Genomic DNA, 21,781 nt, shown 5'->3' with positions numbered 1-21,781 from the left:
CAAAAGAAGATGGAAGGAATATACAGAGTTACTGTACGAAAAGGAAACGGTCAATGTTCAACCATTTCAAGAGGTAGCATATGATCAAGAAACAATGATCCTGAAGGAAGAAGTCCAAGGTGCACTGAAGGAATTGGCAAGAAGCAAGGCACCAGGAATTGATGGAATAAAAATTGAAATATTTCAACAAAATGAGGCACTCATTCATCTATATCAAGAAATTTGGAAGACAACTATCTGGCCAACTAATTGGAAGAGATTCGTATTTGTGCCCATTCCAAAGAGAGGTGACCCAACGGAATGCAGAAATCATCGGACAATATCTTTGACATTCCATGCGAGTAAAGTGTCATTATAGGTAATACAGAAACTGCCACAGCCATACATTGACAGAGAACTTCCAGAGGTTCAAGCCAGATTCAGAAGAGGCCATGGAACAAGGGATATCAGAGTATCAGAAAGATGTTTACTTGTGCTTTACTGAAAATACAAAGGCCTTCAATTGTGTGGATCATGAGAAGCTATGGACAACATTGAGAAGTATGAGTATTCCAGAACACTTAATTGTGCTCATGAGGAACCTGTACATAGACCAAGAAGGAGTTGTTCAAACAGAACATGGGGAACAGTGAATGGTTTAAAATTAGGAAAGGTGTGAGACAGGGTTGTATTCTTTCACCATATTTGTTCAAAATGTATGATAAGCAAATAATCCAAGAATCTGGGTTATATGACGAAAAACTTTGCATAAGGATTGGAGGAAGACTCATTAACAACCTGTGACATGCAGATGATACAACCTTGCTTGCTGAAAAGTGAAGCGGACTTAAAATACTTACTGAAGAAGATTAAAGACCATAGTCTTCAGTATGGATTGCATTTTAATATAAATTAAACAAAGACCCTCACCACTGGATCAATAAACAACATTCTTATCAATGGAGAAAAGATTGAAGTTGTCAAGGATTTCATTCTTCTTGGATCAACTATCAACACTCAGGGAAACAGCAGCCAAGATATCGAATGATGTACTGCATTAGGCAAATCTGCTGCACAGGAACTTTGTAAAGTGTTGAAGAGCAAAGATATTAACTTGAGGACTAAGGTATGACTAACCCAAACTATGGTATTTTCAATAACCTCATATGCGTGCGAAAGTTGGACAATAAATAAGGAAGACCGTTGAAGAATTGATGCTTTTGCATTATGGTGTTGGAGGAGAATACTGAAAGTGCCATGGGCTACCAAAAGAACCAATATATCCACTTTGGAGTAAGTGCAACCAGAGTGCTCCTTGGAGGCCAGGATGGCCAAACTTCGTCTCTCATACTTCGGACATATTGTCAGAAGGGACCAGTTGCTGGAAAAGGATATCATGTTTGGTAAGGTGGAGGGTCAGAGAAAAAGAGGAAGACTCCCAGTGAGATGGTTGGCATAGTGGCAGCATCAATGGGCTCAAGCGTGGCAATAATTGTGAGGCTGGCTCAGGAACAGGCAGTGTTTTGTTCTATTGTGCATAGGGTCGCTATGAGTTGGTACCAACTTGATGGCACCTAACAACAAGAACCTTGAGAAGGCAGCTCTTCCCCAGTCATCTTTTGAATGCTTGCAATCTGAGGGGCTTGTCTTCCAGAACTGTATCTGACAATGTTCCAGCGCTACTTATAAGGTTTTCAATGGTCAATCTGCATATAGGTCCCTGAATCAGTATGTTGTTGTTGTTAAGTGCCGTCGAGTCAGTTCCGACCCATAGCGACCCTGTACAGGGTTTCCGAGGCTGTAAATCTTTACGGGAGCAGAATGCCTCATCTTTCTCCCGCGGAGCGGCTGGTAGTTTTGAACTGCTAGCCTTAAGGTTTGCAGCCCGATTTGTAACCACTACGCTACCAGAGCTACTTATGTACTATAAACAAAACTTTCATTCCTGTATTCTGTGAATCATCACACCCTGTCACATTCTTAGGAAATCCCTAATGAAATATGATTCAAAAGTTTACATGCAGATAACACAACTCTGGGGTAAAAGTTTGAGTAACGATTATAATCTCCAAGTCTGAAGCTGTAGAAGAACAATTTTTAAAAGGACTTTGTATTATTGGCAAAGCAAGAACTTTTCTACCAAAAAAGCTAAGATAAAGAACTTAGTAATTGTTTTTCTGCGCATGTCTCTGTTTGTCCATACCACCAGTACAAAAACTGCTAACAGTATCATCAGTGGAAGTCGTGCTCAGTACCTCTCCATCTCTGTAACTTACACAAGGAAGAATAATGCAGTGAAAGGTTCTAGAGAAACATTCTTTAGAAAAACAGGAGAAATGGCTAACATGAAGCAAGCTTTCCAGAAGGGAGATTTCAAAATTAGTGTTGTTTTTTCCTCATTTCCTGCGGACTTCAGGTTTTTCTCAAGAAATCCTTCTACCTGGCCCTCAAGATCTCCTCCCCAAACTCTTGACTTATGGTAATGTTTGGCACCCTTTAAAAAACCTAGTTGCCGTTGATTCCAATTTGGTGACCCCATGTGTGATCAGCAGAACTGTGTTCATTTCAATGACTGCGTTTTTAGAAGTAACAGCTGAGCAGGTTAAACTACTGCGTGCATCCCAAGCTATTCAACAATACAGAACATGAATATGTTTTGCTGTAGATGGCATTCTGTGCTGCAGCATGGTATTAGATTCTTAGTCCTTTCAAAATGTCTTCTTGGAAGGAACAATGAAAACACTCCCCTGTATAATCATTTATTACTCTAATAGCCACTTCAGTCTGAAAATTAACTCTACCACAGAGTCCACAAAGTAGTTACATTTTCTGCTTCCTGATTCTACTAGCACAACTTCTTAGAAAAATAGGGCTGCTCTTCTTACTTAAAACAAAATAAATAAGAAAAATATTATTTAAACAGAAAATACTCAGGAGTGGCAATAATATAATGAATATTCAAATAGTGGTATTTGTGTCATGTTATATCTTTTATTATTCACATGTTTAAAATACTCCATAAAAATTTAATGTTATTTAGCCATTTTTAAGCTTTATTTTGGGAGCATGTTGGCTCCATAGGATAAGCAATGGACTGCGAACCACAGGGTCAGAGGTTCAAGCCCACCAGCCACACCGCAGTCGAAAGATGAGGCTTTGTGATCCCGCAAAAGATTTTTTTTACATCTTGGAAGCCTTTACAGGCTCACTAGTCAAAAATGACTGAGCAACAACAAATCTTTAATTTGGAGTCCTGATGTGCACTATAGGAAAAGCACTGGACTATTAACCGTAAGGTTGTTGATTCAAACCCACCAGCCACTCCCAGTAAACCATATAGGGGGTGCTATGAGTCAGAACCAACTTGAAGGTACTTGGGAACAATAATCTGTAATTCAGCGCATAAATGTATATGGTGAACAAAGTATAATCCAATTAGCAATTCTTCTGCCTATTATATCCTAAATAAATAATCCACTTCTTGAAAACCAAACAATTATTCAAACTAATAAAAGAGTGAATTAGATATAAAATACAGCACATGGAATTTTAAATATATTTGACAAACTCTTAGATAGGAGTTGTTTAAAAAAAGACAGACCCATTAAATCTGTATAACAGTAATACAAGAGTGCTTCAAAAAGTTCATGGAAATATTGCATTATTATTGAATTCAATTTTTCCATGAACTTTCTGATACCCCTCATATATGCATGAAATGTGAGTTGCTTTATATTTGTTATACAAACATGCAATATGCTTTTGTGAAAGTTCAGTCCAGCACATTAACCTACCGCACCACACCAGGATGCCAATGAAATACTAGGCAATAGAAAAATATTCGACAGATATTTATTTGTGGTACTGGAGAATTAGGCACTAGACTACAAGGTCCGTTTGAACCACAAGGTAGGGGTTTCAAATTTACCAGCTGATCCTTTGGATACTCTATACAGGGTCACTATATATATATATATCCTGTATAGGATACTCTATACAGGAACCGGAATAGACTCGATTGTACTTAATAACAACAAAGAACAAACATGGGCATGCAGGGCCTCTGTAAGATAAGAACTGGACAGGGAATCAAAAGGTCGGTGATTCGAGTTCACCAGATGCTACAAAGGACCAAAATGAGGCTGTGTGCTCACGCAAAGATACACAGCATTGGAAACTGTATGTAGAGTGCTATTAAGTCAGAAAAAAACTGAATATCATTTAACAACAACAACAACTGAGCTCACCAATACCTCAGATATAAGGGATGAGTAGCTACAATCTCTGTCAGCAATTTGTTATCACTTGGGGATGATAAAGAATGACACATAAAAAATCTGAATAAGATTAGAGAGTACTAGAAGTGATATGATGATTCAAAGCAGATACATCCATAATGATTGAAAGACTAAAAATGCTTTTCTAAAGAGAAGCAGAGAAGGACGTTGAATGACTAAGAAGACCTATAAGGCCAAAGAAACTGAGAAAAGAAAAGACGCATTACAGACAGTAAAGAAATATGCATAACAGTACAAAAATGAAAAGGTTAAAAAAATGGGGTTAGGTAAAATGAGTAATGATTTTTGTTTGGATATACACACTGCTCTACGACTCATCTGCCAGTTCACTGTACTGTGTGTTGCTCTGAGGCTGGAAGCTATGCCACCAGTATTTTAAAGACCAGAGGGTCACTCATGGTAGACAGGTTTCAGTTGAGCTTCCAGACTAGGAAGGAGAGGCGGACTACTTCTGAATGCTAAGCCACTGAAAACATTATGAATAATAATAATTTTAAAACACCTTACGAACAGCAGTAGAACACTGTCAACACCAAAATATTGATTATCGGAACATGGTGCAGAGCACCAGAATATTATTGCCAGCTATATTGCTGGAAGATGAGCCCCTCAGGTTGAAAGGCACTCAAAATACAACGGGGGAAGAGCTGTCTCATTAAAGCAGAGTTAACATGATGAATTCAATGGAGTCAAGTTTTTGGGACCTTCACTGCTGAGAGGTCACAAATCAATGAGGAGAAATGGTTGTCAACAGTGACTGATAATCAGAACATGGAATGTACTAACTATGAATCTAGGAAAACTGGAAGTTGTCATAGATGAAATGGAATCCATATAGATATCTTAGACATTAGTGAGCAGAGATGGACTGACACTGACCATTTTAAATTCGACAATCACATGATTCACTATGCCAGGAACGACTAAGTGAAGAGGAATGCTGTCAAATGCATCATTAAAATGAACATTTTAAGAACTATCTTGAGATATAATTCTGTCTATGATAGGCTACTATCAATATGCCTACAAGGAAAACTAGTTAATGTCACTATTACTCAAATATGCATTACCAACCACTAAAGTCAGTATGATGACACTTAAGAATTCTACCAACTTTTTCAGTCTGAAATTGACCAAACATGCAGTCAAGATGTATTAATAATTACTGGTGGCTGGAATTCAGAGGTTGTAAAAAAAAGAGGAAGGATTAGTAGCTGGAAAATATGGTCTTGGCAACAGAAATGATGTGGGAGGATAGATGATAGAATTTTGCAAGACTGATGACTTCTTCATTGCAAATACCTTTTCTAAACAACATAAACGGTAACTATACACATAAACCTTACCAGATGGAATACACAGGAGTCATACTGACTACATCTTTGGGATGAGACTGTGGAAAAGCTCCATATCATTAGTCAAAACAAAGCCAGAGACAGACTGTGGAACAGACTATCAAATGCTCAGATGAAAGTTCAGGCTGAAGTTGAAGAAAATTTTAAAAAGTCGATATAGACAAAAAGGGACCTAGAATATATACCACTGGCATTTAGAGACCATCTCAAGAATAGATTTGACGCATTAGACATTAATAACCAAAGACCAAAAGAGTTGTGAGATAACATCAAGAATATCACACAGGAAGAAAGCAAAGAGTCATTTAAAAGACAGGTGAGAAAGAAAAGACCAAAATGGATGTCAGAAGAGACTCTGAAACTTGGTCTCCAGTGTAGAGACGTTAAAGCGAATGGAAGAGGAGTTGGGTTTGAACTGCTGACCCTGTGGTTAGCAGTCCAATGCTCTTTCTACAGTGCCACACCAAGAGTCCTATACAACAACAATATGGATAACCTATGGGTGAAGCAGAAAAGAACTCATGGGGTGGAGAGGCTGAAAAAGTCCTTTTTAAAGGATAGAACTGTGGCTGCTAAGCTAGGATTTTCAATGATGACTCATAGTTTGTCAGAAAGATAAGACAGGAAAGGATATATTCAGAAGTAGGAAACAGCTTGGTGTATCTGAGAAAGTGTATACTGTAAGAAATAACAGGGTGAGAAAGTAGGGCATGAAGGACAGCTTTCTCCACTACTGAGACGAAGAGCAGAGATACAAAACAATGGCTATAACATCAAGTTTCAACATAGAAGAAATGAGGAGCAGGAAGCAGCACCAACTTAAGACAATATCACAATACAGGAAATTTAATTCTGGATTGAAATAGACTACAGGTGTTGTTGTTTATGTGTCAAGTCAGTTCTGTATAGGGTTTCTAAGGAACGCCTGGTGGGTTTGAATCACACACCTTATGGTATCTAGCCAGTGCTGATCCTACAGTGCCACACCAAGACTCCTCAGTAACAACAGAAGGGAGGATTTAATGATACCAGATAGCAAACCTGGTCATTACGGGAACTTTGTCCAAAAAACGATGCATAAGAACAGCATTCTTTCTTTTACACATTAGTTTGTGCATTCTTATGTCCGGGTACTATTTATTGCACAACACATGTTAGCATGTGTCCCAGATCCTGGGCAAACAAATGTTAGTAAGACCTCCTTGCTGTCTCCAAGGAACATACTATCTACCTAGGAGCAGAGAGAATATTAGGAAATTCTAAAGGACTTCAGTGAATAGAGTGCTGACGACACACAGAGGTTATTTGTGTGGCATGGAAACGTAGAGCACAACCATTTCTGGGGAAGTGAGGGAGAGTTTGGGCAGTTAGTACCAAGGAGCGCTGAGCAGTCAAACACTGTGTGGGCACTATTCACTAAGACTGGAGTGGGTGAGAACAACAGGCAGAAGCTTCCACCCAGGAGTCCTGCTGGATAGGCACTGGACTGCTAACTTCAAAGATGGCAGTTCAAGACCACCAGCCACTCTTCTACAAGGTTGCTATGAGTTGGAACCAACTTGGCAGGACCTAACCACAAGAACAATAGGGGCTCATCGAAAGGGCTTTTTCTGCAAGTATGCCCACAGCTGCAGAATATGACAGTGTGTGGCACCGTGGGTTAATGCACCAGACTGCAAAGCTGCTTGAATTGCAAGATTGGCAGTTCAAGCTTACCAGCTGCTCCCCAAAAACCCTATAAAGGGTCGCTATGGGTCAGAATCGATTTGACGGCACTTAACAACAACAACAACAACAACAACAATGTAAGTCATTAGTGACAACGTCATGAGACTATGAAATACGGTTTCATATTTTAAAATGTGTGTATCTTCTGTATTCGAATTTCACACGTGCTGTTGTCTCTGCCAGCTGGGTTCTCCAATGCCAGTCTTTGTGAATCTGTCATTTCCTACTGTTCTCTCAGTTCCTGTAGGGCTCCTCAAATAAGTTATCACAATGGGATGAAAAGTTGTTTGAAAAACATTTATTAATTTCTTTCTTCTATTGTGGAAGGAGTCCTGGTAGCACAGTGGTTAAAGTGCTCAGACACTAACCAAACAGTCTGTACAAACTCACCAACTGCTCTGTAGGGCAAAGACAAGGCAGCCAGCTTCCATAAAGATTTCCTACCTTGGAAATCCTATGGGCCAGTTCTATCCCTCCTATAGGGTTGTGATGATTCGGAATCGACTCAACAACAACATATTTGATTGGGTTTTGTTTCTATTGGGATAAATATAACTGTAAGAAAATGACTGTTCAGTAAACTTCAGATGTACAAGGAAATCCTATATAGGGTCTTTATGAGTTGGAACTGACTTGATGGCCCATAACAATAGTGACATTAACTATGTACACCATGTGGGTCACCTATCGTCGTCATCTGATCTCAAATTGTTCTGGCACTCTGTCATCAAAGATTTTCTTGATACAGAGACATGGTAAGTAAGACATGTCATATTTTTAGACCCATCTGTTTTAATGTCATTTTTTCATTTGTTTTTAATTTATTATTATTATTATTATTGGCTTTGTGCTCTACATGCTTCCAGGAGTAGGACATTTTAAAAGAAAAGACATTTCCTATTGGAGTCCGGGCGTAGTGCTTCAGGATAATGCGCTGGGCCGCAAGGCTGATTTGAACGGCAATGTTAGCGGTTCAAATTCACCACCCGCTCCTTGGAAACCCTATACAGGGTTGCGATGTGTAGAAACTATAGGATTAAATTCCTGAAACTTTTAGGAGCCCCCTGTATGTTTCTGATCTAAGTTACATCATCACACAGGGAAATAAGATTTAGCTTCTTCTCCGACTCGATGGCATATAACAACAACAAGATGCATACAACCATAGCCACTTTAGATGTTCAAGGGTAAGACAGGGCCAGATTCTTTGAGGTCCGCAGGGTAAAATGAAAGTTGTCAAGCCTGGTGTCTTTGTTGTTCTTGTTGTGTGCTGTGGAGTCGGTTCCAACACATAGCGACCCTGTACAGGGTTTCCGAGGCTGTAAATCTTTCCGGGAGCAGAAAGCCTCAGCTTTCTCCCATGGAACAGCTGGTAGTTTCAAACTGCTGGCCTTGTGGTATGCAGCCCGATTTGTAACCACTACGCTACCAGAGCTCCTTGGTGTCTTCCTTAGTTCTCTTTAAAACGTTAACTATTTTGTCACATATTTTTATGTGTCAAGTGCTAGGCTAAGTACTTTATATACATTATTCAATAAAATCTTCCACAAGAACCTTACAAACTTATTATTTTGACAGATTAGGATATGAGGGACTTTTAAAGATTAGGAAATAAGGAGTAAGAGTTGTTAACTTACTTACACATGGTCACATAGCTGATGACTCCAAATATTGGAGTTACCTGATTCTAAATAAAGGCCATGATCTTAATGAGCTATTATACTGACTACTATATGCTGCCAACTGGGTTTGTACTGATCTCTTACACAGTCTACACTGCTTGCCCATATTTATATCTGACTGGCTGTCTTTGGTCATCCAATTATTATCAGCACCTTTAAAAAGAAGATAAGTAGGGTAAGAACAAAGTTGGCAATTGAAGTTCTAACTATATATGTAGGTTTGTTTGCTTTTGAAGCTGTCATTATTCTTGTCCCAGTCACTGTCTAAACAATCAAGGGTTTCTGCTATTTGACCAGCAGTCATGAGATGAGTATGAGAGTCTTCACGAGAAACCCTGAGCTAGCTAGCCTATGCTTTCCAGTGCGATGACTGCAGTCACTCTAAGGCTTCTGTAACAAGGAACAATAGTACCTGGAAGTCTCACCTCAAAAGCCGGTCCAACAGCTACTTAGATTCCATTTATTAACATTTTCCCAACACTTGGTTAAGTCGGGAATGACAATCAGTGGTCAAGCCCTAATTTGTAGTGCTTACCCACTTATGTTCAATGTCAAGAAAACAAAAATCCTCATCACTGGACCAATAAACATTCTTATCAATGGAGAAAAGATTGAAGTTGTCAAGGACTTCATTCTTCTTGGATCAACTATCAACACTCGCGGAAGCAGCAGTCAAGAGATCAGACAACGTATTGCATTGGGCAAATCTGATGCACAGGAACTTTTTATTTAAGGTATTGAAGAGCAGAGATGTCAGCTTGAGGACTAAGGTGCGCCTGACCCAAGCCATGGTGTTTTCAATAACCTCATATGGATGCGAAAGCTGGACAGTGAATAAGGAAGATCGTAGAAGAATTGATGCCTTTGAGTTGTGGTGTTGGAGGAGAATACTGAAAGTGCCATGGACTGCCAAAAGAACCAATAGATCTGTTTTGGAAGAAGTGCAGCCAGAGTGCTCCTTGGAGGCCGGGATGGCTAAGCTTCGTCTCTCATACTTTGGACATATTGTCCGGAGGAAATAGTCGCTGGAGAAGAATGTCATGCTGGGTAAGGTGGAGGGTCAGAGAAAAAGAGGAAGACCCCTAATGAGATGGATTGGCCAGGTGGCATCATTGATGGACTCAAGTGTGGCGGCGGTAGTGAGGTTGGCCCAGGATCGGACATTGTTTCGTTCTGCTGTGCATGGGGTTGCTATGAGTCGGTTCCGACTCGATGGCACCTGACAACAACAACAACAACCCACTTATGTGGTATGAATGGATTCTTGTAGACCGTCATCCACAAGGTTGGCAGTTCAAATCCACCAGGTGCTCCTTGGAAACTCTATACAGGGTTCCTCTGAGTTGGAACCAACTCGATGGCATTTAACAACAACAATAGGGCATTTGAAGCTGTAAAGCATTAGGGTGCAGAAAGCCTCAACTTTCTCCCATGGAGTAACTGGTGGATTCAAACTGCTGACCTTGCAGCTAACAGCCCAACACATAACCACCATGTTACACAAGGGCTCTTGAAAGAGAAATTCAGGTTTCCCACATCTGTATGCTATAGTTGGGACCTCCCTCCTACAATACTATTTAACTTCTCTAGGATAGGCATTTCTCCTGAGCTCCCTCATTTTATTCAGGCTGACAACTGTGACTGAAATTAAGTTTACATAGTAATGATGGTGGTGGTAGTTATATGCTGTGGAGTCAGTTCTGATTTATAATGACCTTGTACAGGGTTTCCGAGGCTAAAAATCTTTACGGGAGCAGAAAGCCTCATCTTTCTCCAGCGGAACAGCTGATAGTTTCGAACCAATGACCCTGAGGTCAGCAATCTGATTTGTAACCACTACGCTACTAGAGTTCCTTAGATAGTCATGATAGATGAGTATTTATGCCAAATAGTAAAGATATAAGCTGTGGGGGGTGGGGTGGAGGGTAGGAGTTGCTTAGGACAAGGACAGAGAGCAAGAAAGAAGGGCTCAAACCTGTTCTTTAACCTTCCTGGCATGAGCTTCTGAGAGAAGAAAAAGTGGCTTGGAAACAATGAGTGTAAAGCTGATGTTCTCCCATTTAAACTATCACTAAATGCACAATAAAAAAAACTTAAAATAGCTCACACTAGTGGAATGGGCAGAGTTCCTTGGTACTACCAAAAATTTTACTTTCTTAGAATGACCTGTAGAGAATATTAATAACCACCTGCTATCTTTTTATCCCATGTTCTGTCTGAAAGAAGAGCTCACAGTCAGAAAATCTTAGCATATTGCAAAAGGAAAAAAAAAAATCTTTCTTCTTAATATGGGGAAGAAAATCCACATCTACTGAACCATTTACTTGCTGGGTATGTTTACCTAGCTCACAATTTCTTGATACAACATAGGTTACATGAACATAGGTGTTATTATTAAACCCTAGAAAAGGAAACTGAGCCTCAAAAAAAATCATGTTTTAAAGTCAAGAAGCTCTTACACCAAAGTGGAAGAACTAGAATTCATACTTAAACTATGTGTAATTCTAAAAGCCAAGCTCTTGAAAAAAAAAACAAACATTAAATAAGCAATATTCTTAAAATTTTACATCAGTTGAAAACTTGTACTTGTGTTTTTTTTTTTTGGGGGGTATTTAACTTTTGCCCTTTTCAAAACATGTTGCTTCTCAAATTTGTAGTAACATCATTGTAAGAATAAGATGTGATCAGTGTTTTGTTACTTCTTGGGTGGTTGTGGTATGTAGACTTATGATTAAAACTATAGTTAAGGTATGGCCCAGTCCCAGGATGACACATCCTAACATGTTTTACAGCTTGAAAGGGGAATTGCCAAGGTTTTGCAAAATATAAAAACTTGTGTGAGAGTGGTAAAAACATATATAATTATTTTAAAGTGCAAGGTATCTCATAGCATGCAATGTTCACAGACTTGCATCATTCAAAATCTTTGGAAACTTAAGTTATACACTGAAAGATTTCTCAACTCGATTGATAGAGAAACGTGGTGATATCAAAGTACTGGAAAACTTGACTTAGTTATTTCTCCTAAGAGTTCTAGGAATATTCTACCCATTTGCTGACATCAGAAAATGAGAAAATGTCGAAATTGAGATCAAAACGTTTTTGAAAACTTCTTGTTGTGTCCCATCAAGTCAGTTCTGACTCATAGTAACCCTGTATAGGATTTCCGAGAGTGGCTGGTAGGTTTGAACTGCCGAATTTGTGGTTGCTGGTTCAGTGCTCATCTAATAACGCCACACCAGGGTTAGTGACGCCCAAATAGACAATGCAATGATGACAATATGCTAATAGCATCTAACATTTTATAATAAACACATGCATGTAAAGATTCAGGGTCATACACCTATAAAGGGAGACAAATATTTTTGTAAAATGAGTCTCTTTTGAATATCATATAAAAAGTACATCAAAAAATATAAAATCAAGTACACATTGAAAAGCAGATTATAAGAAGTAATCTCCCTAGCCTACAGATACTTCAAGAGCACAAATTGGCCCTGAGCACCAGAGACACTGTTCATACTTGCCTAAGAAAGACTCTTTTGGCACCATGAAGTCAAATGTGTTCTAAAAAAATATTCTCTTAACATTTTTCTGTAGGCAATAATATCAAAGAGAAGCAGAAGATGATCTCAGAAACAAAGAAAAGCCCAGGAAGAAAACTGTCATGTTCTGTGTCTCAACTTCACAAAAGAATACTGATTAGAGGTTAGTGTCTATCAAATCTCTTGTCATTTAGGAAATGAAATTCTAATCTGGTGGTGAGGTCAGTTGAGGCCTCAGACTTAATCAAACATGCTGACTAGTTAAAATAGAAGGCGGTTCACTTCCTTATTTTTCGTTTCCATCTTCAATTGGGTCTTCACTTGCAAAGGATGGCAGCCACTTGCTGTGGGAGCAATACAAAATCTCAGGTGGGGGAGGTGAAGCAGTGGACCCCTAATTTAGTTTTACTTGATGAAAGTTGTATTACCCAGACTTACCTTAGTCTCCTCTGTCTTTAGGGAAAGGTTGAATTTTAAATAAAGCCTATTTATAAACCACTCCAAGTGATACTTGCATTCATCTTGCACTGTGACATCATTTCCTCATCAATAATGTAAGCTAAGAAATGGATGAAAGGGGCTCTGAAGGGACTTCTCACACATGGAAAAACAGAAACCAACTCAGTGATCCAAAATATTAGTTCAGTCCTCTTACCCTGTTCTTTGATCTGACGAATTTGCTTCACAGTTTCTTTTAAGATTGCACATTTGTCAGGCTTGAAGTTAAAGTTGTCTATATCATTAAAATTTGCAAAAATGAGCTCTGCAAGTTCTTCTATATATTTATTTTCCTGTTCACGATTACGTTTCTCAGTGCTCCTTTTGGGGCTGAAAAGAAGAAACATTTTTATTTTGGATTTGAAAAAGAGCAATTACGATAAAAAGATAACCATTTCAAACACGCTCTGATACAAAGATTGGTGTTGTTTCTAAAAACAGTCGAGAAAGTTGCCACTCATAGTGACCCTGTATAGGGTTTCCGAGGAGCGAGTGGTGGGTTTGAAATGCTGACCTTGTGGTTCGCAGTCCAGTGCTTAACCTTCAGTGCCACAAAAGGACTTCAATACTACGATAATGAACAAATTTATTATGTAAGCATATAAGTACGTTGAGGGAAGAACCAATTGCCCTAAGCGTTACATTCTTTTTCTTAATTGAATGTATTCCAGTTTTTTTAATGACTGCCCACTGAACTAGAAGGTTCTTGATGGTAAGGACTAGGACTACTGTGCTTCTTGGGATATTTGACATTAAATAGGACTCCTACCTATTGTTGAGTGCACAGAGGAATGTCTTAGAACAGCAAGGGAGATTACCCAGGTAAGTTATTTTTTTAAATTAATTTATTTAAGGTTACTAAAAAAAGAAATAAAAAATAACCTAGCTATAAAAGGAATAAATAAAGTTCCGTAATTTTTGAAAAAGCATGAAAAAGTAAAAATCAACAAAAGAGTTATACAAACAAATCTTTATAATGTCATAGATTTCCTAGGGAAGTGAGCAATCAAACCAAAGAGTATTTTTAGATAATATGAAAAAAGAAAAAGAAAAAGAAGCACAGTTAGAAACAACAGTGAAATGGATCCAGGCTATTTGTTAATTGTCCAAGGTGAATGGCATGCAAAATAGAAACAAAGGGTCCAAGCTCAACAAAAGTTTAAAAAAGTTAATAGAAGGGAAAACATATTAAATTGGCAAAATCTTCTCATTTGAATTTGATAAAACAGCAAACTTAAAAGTTACAATAGTGCAAATTATTTTCTCATGTACAGTAGAGGGCCTACTGAAGTATATTTAAAATACAATAAATACGAAAGGAAAATTGTTTAATGTATCCACTTTCACAGTTTTCTGATGTAACTCTTTCTGTGCAACACAAATTCCTAAAATCTTGAAATTCTTCATAGACTTCCATCTATTTATTGCTAAAGTATTAGATTTACTTTCATAATCTAATAAACCTGAGATATAATACAATCTATCCACTTTACACTGGTTACAAGATGTGTCCAAGATCACCCAGTGAGTTACTTCATTAACTAACCCAGCTTCCACTTCATTAAGTATGAGGAAAAGAGAAGAGCAACCAGATTACATGGAAGAACCTAGTTCCTATTCTGGGACTGGTGGCAGAGAAAAACGCATGACAAATAAATGAGAAAAAGGGCAGTCTGATTACAAAGATCCCTGGCAACACTGGGAAGAGGGAACAGAGACGTGGCCACCTAGCTAGGGCACCAGTCCCTCCCACTGGTCCATTTTACTAAACCCTTCTTCAGGCAAACTTCTGGGTATTAACGGCCTCCTGACATGCAGAAGGTTTTGGTTTACCCAAAAGTACTGAAGGTAACACAGGAGCTATGGTAGGGACTTGAGGAGTGTAACACTTATTAAGCTTATTGTTTTGCTTGGCAACTAGAAGGGGAAAGGGAATTTTTAAATATTGGCTTTTTGCCTTTTCTCCTTCTCATCTTTTCTTGATGACTTTTCCTAGCCCTCTTCCCTACTGTTCTCTCAGCTGGTCATTTTATTGGCCATTCATTAGAAGTCACTGTTTTTATGTAACTTATTGACCAATTTATAAGATCTAAATCCTCAAGAGTAAAATGTATCTCTTTTAACCTTTGTTTTCTATCTGCCTAGTTCTCATCTCAGTGGTTACGAATCGGGCTGCTAACCTCAAGATCAACAGTTCGAAACTTCCAGCTGCTCCTCCATGGGAGAAAGATGAGGCTTTCTGCTCCCATACAGATTTACAGCCTCAGGAACCCTGAACAAGGTCGTTATGAGTCAGAACCGATTCCACGGCATATCACCACCACCAGTTCTATCTCCAGTTAACTGTTACTTGTTTTTTAATGATCCTAAACAGGGTCACTATGGGTCGGAATCGACTCGACAGCACTTAACAACAAACAAACAAATGCAAAACGGAACCAATAAATACCATTTTGATAAGCAGGGAAAAGACAGAAGTTGTCAAAGACTTCATTTTGCTTGGATCCACAATCAACACTCAAGCAGCAGTCAAGAAATCAAAAGATGTTATTATATTACATTAATCTGCTGCAAAAGACCTTGGGGGGAAAAGTGTTAAAGAACAAAGATGTCAGTTTGAAGACTAAGCTAAGCCTAACACAAGCCATGGTATTTTCAATGGCTTTGTATGAATGTGAAAGGTAGACAATAAATAAGGAAGACTGCGGAAGTAATAGATGCATTGATTTCATTAACTTAATCAGTGTTGTTGTTGTTAAGTGCTGTCCAGTTGATTCCGACCCATAGTGACCCTGTATAGGGTTACCAGGGAGCAGCTGGTGAGACTAAACCACTGACCCTGAAATTCAAACGACTTTGCAGTCTGAAGCATTAGCCCACAGCGCCACACCAGGACTCCAATTATGGTGTTGGAGAATGTTGAAAGTGCCATGGACTTTCAGAAAAATAAACAAATCTGTCCTGGAAGAAGTACAGCCGGAATGCTCCTTAGAAGCCAGAATGGCAAAACTCTCCTTCTTTGGGCATACTGTCAGGAGGGATCAGTCCTTGGAGAAGGACATCATACTTCGTAAAGTAGAGGGTCAGCAAAAAAGCAGAAGACTGAACGAGATGAACTGACACATTGGCAGCAACAATGGGCTCAAACATAACAACAATTGTGAAGGTGGAGCAAGACTGGGTAGTGTTTCGTTCTATTATGCAGAGGGTCACTATGAGTTAGAATCAACTCAATGGCACCTAACAGTAAAATCAATAAAATTATAGATTCTTTCTTGTTCTTTTTTTTGATTAATGACCTCCCACTGAACCAGATGGCCAAGACCAGGATTGCTGTGCTTCATAAGACATTTGGCATAAAATAGCAATCCTACCTATTGTTGAGTACATAAAGGAATGTGTTAGGTAATAAGTCAAAAAGTATAGCTACAGAATCATAATATCAAAATGAACAAAAATATCAAAATGTGAAGCACTGTTTCTCGACATATCCTCCAGTGTAGGTCTAAACACTTATGAAGGCGGTATTCCCACCTCTCTAATTCTTCCCTGGTGTCCTGGTGTGGCACTGTGGGTTAATGCGCTGTACTGCAAAGTCAGTTTGAACTGCAAGTTTGATGGTTTAAGCTCACCAGCCTCCTTGGAAATCCTATACAGGGTTGCTATGGTCAGAACTGACTCGACAATACTTAACAAAAACAACTCTTCCCTGAAAAATTCTGTACTCTTCTTACACCATGTCAAAACAGGAGTTGTCATCTTTGAGGAACTCAAATAATATTCCTTTTAAATGCTAAGTTTGGGGAACAAAAAGTAGTCTAAGGATGCAAGATCAAGACCGCAGAATGGATGGGGTACTATTTCCCAGTGAAATTCTTACAGGATAGCCTTTGCTACAACCCCTGGAAGTATGCAAAAAGTTCCTGGGTGCAACTTTCCTGGCATTTTTTCACACCAATGTAGATTTCAATTTTCTTACACACTTCTTCCTAATAAGCCCCCATGGACACCCTGTGTCCGTTGAGAAAACCTATCAAGATAATCTCTTTGGCGTACCCCCAAAACAGATGCCATAATCTTCTGAGGTGACCTCTGACTTCAAATGAACTGGCCCAACAAATATCATAGGAGCCTATTGATGTCATTGGACCTCTTTTTGAAGGCAGCCCAACAAGTTTAATAACTGAGAGAACTTCTCTGCAGCTATACACTGGCTGTAAAGACTGGCAGTAAAAACACATTTTGTCTGGAATAAACTTGTGAATATATGAACTAAAACTAAGAGTAAAACCCCAGTAGAAAACTTTTTGAATTATCCACACACCTAGCTTTCTAAATCTTGCCTTTTTTTTCTGTTCCAATATTCTTATGTTTTCTATATCAACCCATCACAAATGTCTTAATTTTTTTTCATAGCTACATAGTGTTCCAGTGCATGGATATGCACTAACTTTTTGCTAGTACAGGTAATGCTTTAATAATAACCAGCATTGTTAAGTGCCATCAAGTCAGTTCTGACTCATAGCAGCCCTATGTAGGGTTTACAAGGACCAGCTGGTAGGTTTGATGATGTTGTTGTTACATACCATCGAGTCAGTACCGACCCATAGCGACCTTATGCACAGCAAAATGAAACACCGCCCGAATGGTAAATTATTCAGCTTGGAAGCTATACCAAGTTGTACATTTTGATCCATAATACGTAAGATCTAATTGGCTTTAAAATTATTTGTTTTATACATTGAAGCATCATAATCTTTGTCCTAAACTCAAAAGCAGGTGGATTTAACATATCGTGTCTTATTCAGTTATAAAAAAATTTCACATAAGTAAAAATAAAACTCAATCTGAAATTAACAGCACATCCTTTTGCTATGTGATCTTCTTGCATTTGTATCGTTCTATAATTTAACCAAGTTTTCGAACCAGTTCAGTCATATCTGATACAGTAACACTGGAACAGACCTGAATTTGTATATAACAACCAGAATGGTAAGGAATCATATGCTGAAGCCCTGGAATGGGAGAAAGGGAAGTGGCATACTGAGCCCTTTCTGGATCCTGATGTGGTGGCTGGATTACTGCCAGAGTAGTGGAGAGCAACATAGATCCAAAGTGGTATGGTTGGCCACCATCTTTAAGCTGGACACTATTGTTCTTGGCTCGATTAGGAGAGCTGGTTGCCATGCAATATGCATGCTGCCCTTGTTTACTAGTAGGGAGATGAAGTTTCTAGTAGCACATTCTCCCATAATTTTCCCCATTCTGGTTATCAATCCTGTATACATCAACATTTTACAAATTTGGATCTGTTCCAGGTTTACTTCATAAGCCATGAGTGAACCAGAATGGACTGGTTCTCAGGCCTGGGTCTAACCGAAAAGATTTAAAAACAAAACAAAACAAAAACAACAACCCTCAAGATTGTAGGATAACTAATTTTAAGAGTCAATGGGTCATCATGAGAAAACATTATTTTTTTTCATGTAAAAAATAATAAAATCTGTAACTGACAAGCATACCCAAAATATAAAATAAATATATAAATATTTAAAAGCTTAACTGTTAAGGAAGAAAAAACACACACAATATTAGAATTGGGAGCAAAATCAATGTGAAAACACAAAAGAAACATGCATTAGCATTCATGGACAACACTCATTCTTTTGTTCAGTAGAAATCTAACCTGGGTCCAAGTTGGTCAGGACATTCCTTGCGCTTCCTTGTCTCTGCCCTGGAAGGGTCAGAGGTATTTTCTCCCATCCCACTCATCTTGAACACATATCAGCAACTAAAATTAGAAAAAAAGGAAAACAAAATGAAAAGAGCTGATAATGAATGATGTGTCTGATCAACTTACCAACAATAAAAGGTTAGCATGTTGAATAAAGTAATTAACACATTGTTTTGATTTGTAAGTGTGTATGTCTTCTAATGAAAAAAAAACTGGATTTTGCAATTTCTTTTTTACATTGCTTAAAGGTTAACTGAATGTAAAGGCTAACATTTAAAAACTATACAAATCTACCTCAAAAAATCCATACCCGAGTTGTATTCCAACAGGACCATGAACCATTAATCTGCTAGTCCTGGTCTTATGCCACCAGCCTCCAGTTTCAGGAACAATCTTGCCCCATGGAAATTACAGGTGTTGTAAGGGGTTCCTGGCTCCTTCTACTCTCTATTTTGGGTTGGCCAATGTGAAATCTGTGCTGCAATAGCTCACTCATGACAGACAGTTCAAGAAAAGCCAATGACACTCCTCTGAATGTTTCCGAATTTAACCTGGTGGATTTGAGACCCTTCACCTTCTCCCAGCCCCCCAATAAGACCACTTAAGCAATGTTCCCAGGACAAACGATCTTTTTGCCTCCCAGCTCTCCCTCCGTGTCCTCCATCCGCACAGCTCCCTCCTGCACACAAGGTGGCTTCCTCTCTCACATCCTGTCAGCCCCCTCCCTCTTCCCTCAGTTGATTCTAGCGGCTATCAGTAAAAGTCTGAAGAAGAACCCAGGAAATCAGAGGAACTTTATTGATCTTGACAGGGAAGGCCAGGATTGGTTTCTGCTTTCTCAATACCTTTCAGTTAGAAAATAAAAGGGCAGATAATATGAGAATAAGCAAGAACATTTGTAGAATCAAAATAACACGACTAATTCAAAGAACAAGTCAGAGATTCAAGTTCTAGAAGAACTAAATGAACAGACTAATGAAAAACTTTGAGAAAATGGGATGGTTGTTACTTAAATTTTTAATGTTTTAAGCTGTAAAAAAACAGCCCAAGAAGATCATGTCAACATTGAAAACTCTGTCTTAGAGCTTCAATTCTACTATTCTTCCTTCCTTCTGTCCCCCAGTAAGAGCTGTTTGGCCTTTTCAGATTTGAAAAATCAGAGGGAAGGGCAAGCCAGGAGACTTACAGAAGACACCAGAAAGCAGTAAGATCATCAACGGCAAGGTCGGCAAAGGAAACCAACACCTGGCACTGTCACAGACTAGCTGCTTCATGCAGCGTAACCTGGGCTGCTCAGTCTTAACCTCATTACAACCCTTTCTTCTTGCCCCTACGTCAACCCGAGGCTTAAGAGGCGTTAAATGTCAATTTTAAGAGTCGTGTTTAAAGAGGATACAGAAACACTGCATCAGTTGAGGAAGGTAACACCATACTAAAATTCAAAATGTCACCAGGGAGAAATACCATTCTGAGAATGGATGCTTGAGATTCCTGCCATGGTCACAATTCAGCCCTGATAGTAACTGTGGTTTTTTTTTTTTTTTTTGTGTATGTGTGTGTATGTGTGTTTAGATTTAATATGAGCATATTTATTTGTCACACATAGAAATCTCTTATTTTTGACTGGATTCGGACTTGGAAGTAGAAGCTCTCTGCGAGGACAGCCTCCATCTCTTGGCAATCTGTTCCTGACGTTTTTCTTTGGCCTCCTTCAACCTCTTAGTCAAAAGCTTGGCATATTCTGCAGCCTACTCCTTATTTTTCTTAGTGCGTAGTTTCTTCAGAGCAATACGCTGATGTTTGTGTTGAAGGACATGTGGAGTAACAAGACGCTGAATCTTGGGCGCTTTGGTCCTGGGTTTCTTGCCTTCTTTGTTCAGTGGCTTTCTCACAACATATTGGCGGACATCATCTTCTTTAGAGAGATTGAAAAGTTTGTGAATTCTGCTAGCTCCCTTGGACTCCAGGCCATGAGGCACAGTTGTATTGGTCAGTCCAGGGATATCTTTCTCTCCTTTTTTTTTTTTTTTTTTTTTAATACAATGACCAAGTTGAGAACACTCAAGTTCGCATCCACAATGCAACCCCGGGCAGATTTGTGCTTTCTTTCTCCAGTTCTCCTTGGTCTATAACAGGAATGTCCCTTACTCAGAAGCAGACGGACACAGCCATGGGTCAAGACGCCCTGCTTCATGGGAAAACCCTGCTTGTCGTTCCCACCACTGATGTGGACAACATAACTCTTCCACTCGTCACCCAGTGACTCAGCAGCAACTTCTGTGGCCATTCGTTTCTCTTAAAAGTTACAAAGCCTGCGTTCATCGTCCACTTCAATGAGTTTCTGGCAGCCAGTGGCTGGGAAGGAGATGTTCAGTTTCACGGTGAAGCAGCCGATGGCCTCCTCGGCATCACGAAAAAGTAGTAACTTGTGTTTTTGTTGTTAAGCGTCATCTTCTAGTCAGCTCTGACTCATAGTGACCAGGTAAAGGGTTTCTGAGGACCAGTGGGTAGCTTTGAACCACTGACCTTGTTGTTAGCAGTATGGTACTTATCCTACAGCACCACAGCAGGATGCTGATACTAAGTATAACATGTGCTTACTTATTACTCATTTCACATTTACTATGAACCAAGCAGTCCTGGTGTGGTGCTCTAGGTTAAGCACTCAACCATAACGTCAATTTGAACTACAAGGTAGGCAGCTCAAATTCACCAGCGGCTCCTCAGAAGCACTCCTATACAGGATTACTATGAGTTAGAACCAACTCAACAGCACTTAATTACAACAAACAATATAAATGAATCCTCTAACACAGGCTATGAGGGGCAGTATAGCCAAGAAACTAAGGACCAGGTTCATCTTCAAACTCTGCAACTTGATTAGCTATGTGACTTTAAGAAGTTTAACTTCTCATGCCCTGAATGCCTCATCTTTAAAATGAGAATGTCATCATTAGCATCT

The 21,781-nt window shown here is 39.0% G+C and overlaps 1 protein-coding gene across 1 annotated transcript in view; it reads right to left on the bottom strand.

Annotated features, from left to right (window-relative positions):
- Positions 1–18,878, bottom strand: part of NCOA2 (nuclear receptor coactivator 2) — a 135,350-nt gene extending 116,472 nt beyond the window's left edge. Inside the window, exons 1-2 of the mRNA XM_006860033.1 lie at positions 18,772–18,878; positions 13,243–13,415 (exon numbers count right to left, since the gene is read on the bottom strand). Of these exons, the coding sequence (XP_006860095.1) occupies positions 13,243–13,415; positions 18,772–18,857 (259 nt within the window). The 5' untranslated portion in view covers positions 18,858–18,878. The remainder of the gene's footprint in view (positions 1–13,242; positions 13,416–18,771) is intronic.
- Between the last annotated feature and the right edge of the window lie 2,903 nt (positions 18,879–21,781).

Source organism: Chrysochloris asiatica, unplaced genomic scaffold, assembly GCF_000296735.1.
Source record: "Chrysochloris asiatica unplaced genomic scaffold, ChrAsi1.0 scaffold00036, whole genome shotgun sequence".
NCBI classification, from domain to species: domain Eukaryota; kingdom Metazoa; phylum Chordata; class Mammalia; order Afrosoricida; family Chrysochloridae; genus Chrysochloris; species Chrysochloris asiatica.
The sequence above is the reverse complement of the archived record's forward strand: the minus strand, read 5'-3'. Positions and strand labels throughout refer to the sequence as shown.